Consider the following 11,266-nt stretch of genomic DNA (forward strand, 5'->3'; position numbering starts at 1 on the left):
ATCCCTTTTCGATCTAAAATTCCAAAACTTCACGAAAAAATTTACTAAACATTTCTAGAAGAGCTGAAGGTCTAAAAAATGTAGATTGCAGAGAATGAGCCTAAATGAATTATACTGAAGAATATTTAGTACAATTGGTGTACTAATTAATGTATTGTATTTAGTGACCAAAAAACCCTTGAAATCGTTGAAATTTCAGAAGAAATTCTTAAAATTTAAAAAATTTCTTGATCGTTGAATAAGTCTTAATATTTAGTACAATCGAAAATTTTCTTTGTTAACTTTAGGTACATAAAAGAGCCATAAAAAGGTTTTTTTTTCAATTGATTCGGTTAAAAAAGGTTTTTAGAACATCTTGTGCGGAAAAAAGATTTTTGGTTGAAATCTGACTTTTAATAGATATTTAAAATTTAAAATCATGCTTCATTAATATTAAAAATTTTTTTTTGAACATATCTGGGGTAAATTCGTAAAGAATGTGAAATAAATTCTTATAAATAAAAAACTTAGCAATCAATTTATATAAAAAGAACTTCTTTCACCGAATGATAAGTGTCTTGGCTAAAAGGTCTAAAATTGGTGTACTAATTTTTTAGCTCTGTTAAATCGGTTGAATCTTAATAATTCTTTTTCATCGAATACCAAAAAACCCTTTACTTCCAAATGATCTGTAATGAAATGGATGGAACAGTATAAAGCGAAAGAACGGTAAGTAAAACTTACGGGCTGTGATTCTTTCTTTGTCAGTGAAATGTGAAATTGACTGAAAATTGAGGATGGGCAAATTTTGAGGAAGGATTTCTCGCGTACCGAATCACAGCCAACGCCCACGATTAAGGCTTTTCACAAAATTTCTGAGCGTTGGCTGTGATTCGGTACGCGAGAAATCCTTCCTCAAAATTTGCCCATCCTCAATTTTCCGTCAATTTCACATTTCACTGACAAAGAAAGAATCACAGCCCGTAAGTTTTACTTACCGTTCTTTCGCTTTATACTGTTCCATCCATGCTATATTTAATTTTTATCTTTGCAGTTTATATATATTTATCTTTGTATTTTTGTATGTATATACAATGTATATATCTATGCATTTATATATATTTAATTTAATTTTATATGTGTATATATTGGTCTTATGCAACTCAAGATATGACATGTTAACTTTAAAACGCGATATCTCCGGAACGGCTACATAGATTTTCTTCATTTTTGGCATGATGAAAGATATTATAGCCAATTATAACATATCAAAATATGAAGCAATTCTATAAAGCGGTGCTCGAGATATTCATCGAAAACTCATCGAAAATTTTGTTTTTGATTTTAGCGCCACTTGCGGTCATTTTTTGAACTTGTGATGTTCCGAGCAGTTGTAGGGCTCGTTAATATCTTTCATTTGAGCCCGAGTTGATCAAAATCGGTCAAGCCGTTCTCGAGTTATGGTCGATTTTCGATGAAAAATTGTGGCGGCCATATTGACTAAACGGCTTGACCGATTTTCGAAAATGAGGTATCGTTGGAAAGGTCTTGATGGCCCCTACAACATATCAAAATTTCAGACCTCTAGCTAAAATAGGGGCTGAGATATAAGCAAAACAAAATTTAGGGGTTATTCAAAATGGTGGACGCGGGGGTGGGGGGTTGGATTTGACTTCATAATCGGATGTCTTCCACCCGATATATGAACTTTGCCGTTGACCGCAAGTCTCTATCTATTACCGTTCTCTTGCAATATAGTGTTATATTCCGGCCGGACGGACGGCCGGCCGGCCGGAAAGATTTTCGGCGCCACCATTTTTTGGAATGTAGGGACCCTAATTCGTGCTCATCCTAAGTTTGAGCCCGATCTGACGACTTTGCATTTTTTAGTGTACACAGAAGCTGTGCTTCTTTCAAGAAAGAATCACAGCTAAAAAGAACTTTCGAAATATGCAAAAAATATCTGAAAAAGAAATAACTGAATCGTGATGTTCAAAGAAAACATAACTCTACAATCCGAAAAAATTGAGTTAAAAGTTGAACTTTTATGCTTCGTTTTCCTACATTTTTATGCAAATAAGAAGTAAAATTAATTTAAATATTTTTCTATTAAAAAAAATATTTTAATTAAATGCCTTTTCTTTGGAAAAATAAGATAACGGAATAAAAAAATCTTAGAGAGTAAAAGATGTTTCAGACAAATAAGAAGAGTTATGTCCTTTTTAAATACAACTAATGAATTAATTCTTTTAAACTGCCCAACCTATATTAAATACGATACGATGAATTAAACCAAGAAAACAATCCCAAAACCACAAGAAAAAAAATAAGAAAAAGAAAGAAAATTCCATTTGATATTAGTTCACAAATTTTATTTTTGAACTACATCTACCAATTTGCTGGCTTTTACAGCAATTCTTGCTGCCTTGGCTGTATGGTGACATCAGTCATTGAAGTTGGTAAAGATAAATAAGAGAGGAGCCATCATAGAGGATCTTCCTGCTGACGAATTTTCATTTTTTTTTCGGATTGTTGCTCTTCCTGGTTTTTTCTTTGCAAATTGACAAATAATTTGTTATGGTGGATGGGGTCAGGCTGTTAATTTTCACGCAGAAGAATCATTCGCACGTGCGATTTTTAGTAATAGTATCCACCACCTAGAAGACAAAAACTCAGTGTCATGCATGGGTGCTCCTTTTACCGTCTAATACCGCAGTGTATGGGCTAAACACCGCAGAATCTTCAAGACAAAAATTATACAAACATACAAGAAATTTGTTTTAAATAAAATGTTTTAGGAGCTACGAAAAAAATATTAAAAGTGAGTCTCAAAGAAAGAATTATATTGCATTTTCCTATTGTGTTCTGGTGAGCGTTTATCTAATAAGAAAAAAAAATAACGTGTAATGAGTTGAAAGAGAAAAACGAAGAAGTAGTGTCAAGGTGATGTTGTATGGGAAGAGAATTCATTGAAAACTAATATGTGATATATATCTATTCATTCTTTTTTAGCAACATTATGCGTGTTTTCCTGTGTTGTGTGTGCCCCAGAGAGATGCAAAATATTACCTTGTCTGTTCCTCCGTGGTTAGAATTTTGCTTTTCTCTGTGTGGAACGTTTTTTTTTATGGTAAATCTGTATGGGAGGCTTAATTTTTTGGGGGTTGGAAGAAATTTGCAAAAGATTTTCATAATTTTTTTTATCTTAGAAATGCATGGAAACTTTAAATTAGTTTTTTTGGATTGTCTTTGGGATGTTTTATTGTTTATTTACAATGTTACATACTCATTGATAAATAATAAAATATCGAAGGATGTAAAATATGTTCGAAACGAAAAAATGTAAAAAGTGTTTGATTTTGAAATTGGGGAAATTTAAAAAAAAAAAAGAAAAAGTAGGAACTGAAAGAAACCTAAAATTTAAAAGTGTTTTGTAGTGTGTTTTTCCTAATTAAAGGCACCTCTCAGTCCGATAACTGATGTGGGATTCGCGTATGCATTTCTATAGATACCCTCATTGTTTGTTCCTCGTTGGTAGCCATAGCCGATATTTCGATTACCGCTATAGTCATTCGTATTGTAGCCATAATAGCTTGATAAACCCCCATTACCTCCATAGCCGCCGTAGCCGCCGTAGCCGCCCAAGCCAGAGCCGTATCCTCCGTAGCCACCGTATCCACCACCCAGGTAGTTGGTGCCGTATCCACCATAGCCACCCAAGCCTGTGTTGCCGTATCCTCCATATCCCCCATACCCTCCATATCCGCCTCCGTAGCCTCCATAGCCGCTTCCGTAGCCACCGTAGCCGCCGCCATATGGGTATCCTCCATAGCTACCACCTCCGTAGCCTCCGTAGCCACCATAGCTAGGGTAGCGATTCCATCCGCCATAGTTATTCCCGTAGCCACCATACCCACCTCCATAATATCTAGGATACTTATTTGTCCAGCTTCCTAGGTCAAAGACTATAACACAACATATTGGCAATCTGTTAGATCTCCATCAGATCAATAGACTTCAACTAGGAAGGAAACTTACTTTGACCACTTTCTGCTGGTTTCAGATCTTCTGTTTTCGCACTCAGTTTCGTTTCTTTCGGAACTGATTCTGCGGTTACGACAAAGATGAACACAGCGAGGAGCTGCAGAAGGCAGAAATTACATAGAAGGGAGGTTTTAATTGCACAGTTTTGAACACTCCAAAAATAAATTGAAGGACTTGGGAAAAATTTGTGCGATAGTTGAAATAATAAGTTTTTTGTAGGACTGATGAAGGGGAGTAACAGCATTCGAATTTTTTGTAGAAAATTGAATAAAGTAATGAATAAAGGTCTACTTTTGCTTAAAAAAATTAAAATTATCTTTAAAAAAGAAATTATGTAAAGACGAATTCGCTAAAACCGAAACAACTTATCTAAATTAGCTTTGTATGATGATTTTTTTACATAAGTAAGATAAAAAAATGTTATTAATCCTTAAAAAATAATTAGAATTTTCTCAAAAGGATCATTGCATTTTTTCGCTGGTTTTTTAATCCGTTAATAAATTAACTTAAAAAGTTATTTTTCTTATTTATTTCTCAATATTTCTTTTCATTTTTCAAAAGAATTTGGATATTGTTTTTCAATTTTAGAACTGTTCTTAGATTTCTTTTGCAAACTTTCTAGTTTAAACTCTCCATTTTTATTAAAAAATATCTTAATTAACGCTAAAAAAAATCTTTTTAGCTTCAGAAATAAAAATTCAAATTGCTTTTACTTAAATAACATTTCTAATTTTCTTTTAAAATTACAAGAAGGATTTTGTTTTCAAGATGATTTAAGAAAAATCAGAAAAGCTTTTCTTGCATAAACTTTTTCTGATTGAAAATTTATTTAAACTCCCCCATTTCCCTGCGTTTTTTTTTTCTCATAGAGCTGACACATTTTCTTATTGCTTAAATTTTGTTACTCTGTGTAATTTAATTTAGATTAAAAATATTGCATTTTCATTGTTTGAAAATTCCTCACAATAAATAATAAAAATATCAGAGATAATGCTAATTCATTTCAAAGTTATAAAATAAGTGGATAATGTGTTCAATTTTAATATTTTTAATAATTTCAAATTATTATAAAATTTATTGTAAAATATTGCAATTAATGCAGAATGTTGATTTCCCGGGGAGATATCACCAAATCAACTTGGAAATTGATTACAAATTCAAGATCAAAGTTGAAACACAATGCTTTTCCTTAATCATCTTTCGAGCATTTCGGCTGCGTGCGTATCTAATTTCTCATCTACGGTGGTTAAAGCATAATTTGCACTTCAAGGATTAGAATGATTTTTTCATTTCATTTCCCGACTATTTTAACACAAATCACTAAAGTTTCTGAAAAAAATTGTAATTTAAAAAGGAATTTATTTGGTCACTGAAAATTAGCTTTTTAAAGCGATTTTTCCTGTAGTCTTATCGCGATTTTTTTTCGTTGCATCTGAGAGAGGATTGTTAAAAGTTTTTTTTTCGAAGTTTATTTCAAGGTATATACTTAATATAATTTCTTTTAAAGTAGAATTGTATGTATAACATCCGCGTGTTAATTGAGGATGGTTATTTGTTCAATTTAAATTAAACATCCGAAATTACTCACACAGAAAACTTTTGTATTCAACATCTTGGGGAACTTTGAGGTCTCTCTTCCTTGGCCGGAAATGACGAATAAATCACAGAGAGTGAAACAAAAGCACCACCGATGATAATAAAAATGGCAAAAAAGTGTGTTACAGTGTCACTAATTTTAATATTTTCCTTTCTCGCAAGAAAAAAATTCACTTTTCTCGCACTGCGTTTTGCTTGGGAGCCACGAAACGAATACCACAAATTCTCAGTGAGACTGGCGAATTTATATAGGCGAGCACCTAGCGCGGGCTGTTTGCTAATTTTTTTTCGCTGAAAAGCCCATAAGTCGCACGATATCTGCCCAGCGTCATATTAGTCTTTTGTATGGGAAAAAAGAGGTGGTGGAAGGTAAAGACACTCTGTACAATTCAATGATTGTGCGAGAAGTTTTTTTTATACTCATAACATGGAGCTTTTCGCGGTTTTCTGGTGACGGCATCTTCTCACAGCACTCCCCGGTGAGGGAAAAATTTATCTCAATGGTCACACTTATTTGATTTTGGTCATTTTCATCTTCTAACTTTGTGTCTGTCTCATGCGTGGTTGTCTTCTAAATTTATAATTTTTTTTTTGTATTTCTTTTAGAATTTTTTGATGATTCTTTGTGTTCTTTGTAAAAAGTTTGTTGCAATCATTTGGTTTGAAGCATTTAATTTAGATTTGATTACATTTTATATTTTCAAATGAATATATTTCTAAATTGTTTATTTTTCTTTTTAAAGTTGATAGTTTTAATTTTTTAGGGAAAATTGGAAACTTTGACCGTAAATAATTCAGAAAATATTTTGAAATTTTAATAAATAATTTTGATCAGAAGTCTGAAGTGGAGGCGCCGAGTAGAACTAGGCGTCTCCATCTTCATTTAATTTTCAAATAATTTAGATTGAAAGTGGAGGCGCCGGGTAGAACTAGGCGTTTCAATTTATTTCTTTTTTTTCCAAGAATTTGAAAAAGAGCCTCAATTAATCTTTAAAGTTCAGCTCAAAATCTTGAACAATGACAAAGTAAAATTCTTCTCACAATTTATTGAAACTTGTGGAACAACTAAAATCCTGTAGCGAGAATAAAATTATACCGCCTAATTTTGAAACACATCCCATTCATCCAGGTGTAGCAGCCACCCAGTCATCGAGTTAATTTAACAAGCCAATAACCAAGCTGAAAAGTTGGAGAAGCTTTGACGCGTTTTGCCATGGGAAAAGTGAAAAAAGTCGCACATTAGAGAGTGTCTGCTCTCCATTTCGTCTACCACTCTATGTATATTATTAATTTTCTTTTAACGCATTCCAAGGTGGGTGCAAAGGGTGTGCTCCAAAAATCATTGCTCATCTATAACCACTCTATTGACAAATTCTGCGCAAATACAGAAAAGCTTTTTTTTTCTTTGACTTCATAAGCTTCGCACGCATTTGTACATAAACACCGACAACCTTATGTAATATTGACATACCGTGGATAAGTAACAAATTTAATGTAATTCATGTGCAGAGCTTAAGTAAAAAAAAAACTGCCAAGACGCAAACTGATAACAATGGGAAACTTGTCAATATACGGGCCGTTTACACATCCCACTCATAAAGCACAAGCTAAACACAGAGAGATCAACTGGAGGAAGAATGGGGCGATTGAGGAGATCAATTTGAGGGAAAATTGCCCCAAGACTTTTCTTTTCAAAGGGTTTCGAAGGTTGCTTCTGGCCATTGTTGCGGTGGATACGGCCTTGAGTGACTTGACGTTATTTATTGTATAATTTTACAATTTTTTAATGCAATTATCACTCCAAAGCGTGTTTTGATAGATTGTATAAGAAGGTGAGAGGAATTTTGCAGTATGCTCATATCGATGAATCAGTAAAATGCTTTTGAATGTTTGAGGAGTTTTTTAGCCATATATTTTATTGGTCTTCATTAAAAAAGCTCTTTTTGCTCCAAAAAACTCATTCAATGTTACATAAAAGGAGTCTATTTCGTCTAATTTTATTTATTTAAAAAAATATCATTTCAATAAATTGCTTTTCTCTTTAATTCAATTCATAATGGTTTGATACAAATTCTAACAACTTTTTTTCCTGCAATTGTCGGATACTCTAAAAATTTTTTAGACTAATTCTGATTGCATTCCAAATTTGTCTAAAATATGCTCCTTAGATAAAAAGAATATTGAGCATTTTAAGATAAACTATTTTTCAATTTTGTTGTTCTGGTTTTTTAATTGTTAAAAACTCGTATAAAATGTCGTCGAAAGTCGATTTTTGTGATTTTTTATAAATATGATTTAAAGCTGAGAAGAATTGTATCTTCAATTTCTTTCTAAATTATTCATGAACAGAGCATTCAGTTTAGATAAAATACTTTGCACAAATCGATATTAGACGAGACTTTATACAAGTAGATATAGATATAAATATTCCCAGCTTTCACAAAATAACTTTAACTTCATTGACTAATCAATAATCGTTTAATTTTGGTCAAAAATAGTCTACAACTAGTGCAGTCGAAAAAAAATCATTTTTTTATACAAATTATACCATTTATACGATTTCTGTCCAAATGAGAATCTTTGCTAAAAATACAAAATTAGAAAATCGATGAATTACAATAGTGCTGAAGTTCCTCGGAAACCATCAGAGTTCAAATGACAAAGATCTTGGATTAATTTTCTTAACAGCAGAAACAGAACACGGTGGTTTATTTAAATGTAGCCATTTGTATGCCTCTCGAATCGCCTTTTCATCCAAACAAATTGCCATCAAACATTGCTCAAAAATGTTTCAAATAAATTTAACAAAATGAGGCGCTGTCTTTGCAATAAAGTTCGTGTGGGGTTCTATCGGAAGAACAAACGCCCTTGTTCTCCAAACCAAAACTTCTGCTGACCAATGTTCCATCTTCAATTTTAGCACTTTTTTCTGTTTTTTAAAAATGAAAAAAAAGTGTGAAGAAATTCATTTTCTCGTCACACAGTAAATTACAATAAGTTTCTTATGTAAAGGAGTGATAATGCTTTTGTGCAAAATCATATTTATCTTTTGCCTTACAAGTTTTTCTCACACATTTAGCATTCTATCGTTCGATGGAAAAAAAAATTTGCGATAGCTCAATGTGAAAAAAATGATATTTGTGTCGTTGACTCGATGGTGGGTGTTTCATTGTCAATTTCTGCAGCAACAGAGCGACAATTTTGCATTTAATTGCAATTTTTAGTGACGCGGGATTTTCATGCAATTCTTGGTCGCCCAAGTGCGAACATTTCAAATTTTCCACTATGATAAATTTAATTAGGAAGTTTTTTTCTGTCCTCCGCCTGCAGCCAAATCTCATGCTAAATAACAATGCCGTTGGATCAAAGAAATTTGTAATTTGCTCCATTGTAGTTTTTTTTTATTTTCAAAAAAGTTCAATGCAAATTCTCAAGTCAGACGCCATTAAGAGGCGTATTATATATGAAAAATTTGTTAGTGAGGAGGTGCATTGATTCTTATTGTGTGATATTTCTAAAATCCAATAAAATATTTATGCAAATGTGCTGTTAAACTGTCGGTGCAGTTGAATTTTAGCACAAGAAGATTAATTGGGTTTTTTTCGTTGCTGAATTGTATGGAAAATTTTATACAGCTCAGTGGGGCAATTTTTAGACTCAGAGATGTAATGAAATAATATTTTTGGAAAATTCCACGGCCTTGCATTCAATACCTCTAGAAAATATTCTTAAACAGATTATTTCTTATTCTTCTCCTTGAAGATAAGAAATCTCTTCCTTCCTGTCGTCAAAAAAATCACAGATAATAAAAAAGTCCACGAAGAAGTTTTGAGATTGAATAAATTCCAAAGATTTTTGTTGCATTCAAAGCCCATCTCATTTTTTTCCCATTCACAGCAAAATCATAAGGAACAGCAGACGTTGAGGCATTGTTTTCAAAAACTTAATAATCTCATGTAAATCGTGGTAAATAAACTTGAGTATTAAAATTTTCATTGCCAATAACGCATTCAGTGAAAATTGGTGGAAAATTCCGACCCGAATCAAGAGGAAGACTAATTAATTAAGAAAAGTCGAGTGCGTAGAATAAGGTCGCAAAGGTGTGGAGCTAAAAGACAATTTTGTATGGAAAACCTCTTAATTATGTTCCCAAAAAAGAGCTTGAGGGAACATCATGCATGAAGTTCTTTGTCAGCACTTGCAATTTACGCATGAAATGCTCAATTTTTCGGCAGAGCTTTTTATCGCACTTTGAGCTAAATAATAAAAATAATTGTTAATTTATATTTTTCTTCTCCACACCTACTAATTTATTGCTTTTTAGTTGCTCCCAAGGACCTGCATGTAATAAATTCTTTCAAGATTTTTACAAATTCTGCGGAAGGCGGTAACCATCACGGACGGGTAATATGTTGCATCATTGATTTAAATTCGCGATAAAATGCTCCACTTTTGTGATTAAGTTGTGCGCATTAAAACGCACCAACATATAGAATTAAATTTGAAATTGATCATCTACCTGAAAGGTCGCTCGTAGCGGAAGAACACATCATGTGGCTGTTGCAGTAAAATGTAGAACGACATGATGTTAAAATTGTATCACATTCTAATTACATATTAGGCGGTTGATTTAGAACCCCTCGCTGCCGTACTATGAGTGTCAAGGTCGGAAAGACAACAGTCTCTGGAAAAATATGTAGAGAAGATGACTCACGCAAGTTTTACTTTCAACATCTTGTTGAGACAATTTTTTTTCTTAAGCACACCATTTGTATGCAATGACGATGTACTGTTGCGGCGGATTTGTGAGATGCTAAAAGTGCTAAAAAGTGAGATTATCAAGAAATGAGAATCTCAGATGCTGAACCACACTTGTTGTGACCCCCGCGACTTTGTCCACCCAAAAGTCCACGCGCGGTAATGACCCCTCCTGAGTGATTGCATCACTCAAACACCTCTTTTTGGCTAAACTACGCACTTAAGAGCTTTTATTGCGAGCATTTTCATTCAGATTGTTGTCTCAAGTTCGCCGAAATTCATTCTGTGTCACAATTAGATGTGCTACACAGCCACAACAAGACCTTCGCAGCTAAACCTGAGATAGATGCAATCAAAGAGATTGCGCTAAGGAGTTGCAGAACTCTTGCAAGATTGTCTCGCTCGGAGATTTTTTCGGGAGTTTTTGATGGTCCCAAAAATTGCACATTGCATACGAATCGCTGGCCATTTAAAATTATATTACTTATTCTTGGTAATTCCAATTGAAATACAAAGTTCATTAGAAAATAAAATAAAGTCCTTTCGGCACGAAACTATTAAATTTTTCTTGTTAAAGTTTTGACGATAGCCGCCAAAGGGGTTTAAAAATTCATGCGCGATTTTCGGTTGTTTCCTTTATAAATATTTATTGTTATGTCATTACACATTTTTTTAATTAATTTAATTACTGGATAAATCAATTAATTAATTGAAGGTTGAATAATCATTGATTCGGATTTTCCATATTATATTTTTATGATTTTATGTTCAGAAAAACAAATTCTTGCAACAAATTCTTGTTTTCAAGACAGTTTAATCTTTGGGAAAGACTGAAAACGACAAGAAATCAAAACAGGAAAACTTGGTATTGAATGTCACTTTTTAGTTT

General features: G+C 32.9%; 1 protein-coding gene across 2 annotated transcripts; it reads right to left on the reverse strand.

The window, feature by feature from the left end:
- Positions 1-2,336: 2,336 nt before the first annotated feature.
- Positions 2,337-5,843, reverse strand: LOC129792454 (keratin-associated protein 19-2-like). Of its 2 annotated transcripts, XM_055831520.1 has the most exons (4): positions 5,612-5,842; positions 4,018-4,120; positions 3,591-3,944; positions 2,337-2,636 (listed from the first exon to the last, which is right to left on the reverse strand). In XM_055831520.1, exons 1-4 carry the CDS (start codon positions 5,633-5,635, stop codon positions 2,617-2,619), a joined length of 501 nt encoding a protein of 166 aa, XP_055687495.1. In that variant the 5' UTR covers positions 5,636-5,842; the 3' UTR covers positions 2,337-2,616. The 2 variants fall into 2 exon arrangements, with proteins under 2 accessions (XP_055687495.1, XP_055687494.1); XM_055831519.1 differs by lacking the exon at positions 2,337-2,636 and having other exon boundaries at positions 3,213-3,944; positions 5,612-5,843.
- Positions 5,844-11,266: the final 5,423 nt, after the last annotated feature.

Source organism: Lutzomyia longipalpis, chromosome 3 (assembly GCF_024334085.1).
Source record: "Lutzomyia longipalpis isolate SR_M1_2022 chromosome 3, ASM2433408v1".
Lineage (NCBI taxonomy): Eukaryota > Metazoa > Arthropoda > Insecta > Diptera > Psychodidae > Lutzomyia > Lutzomyia longipalpis.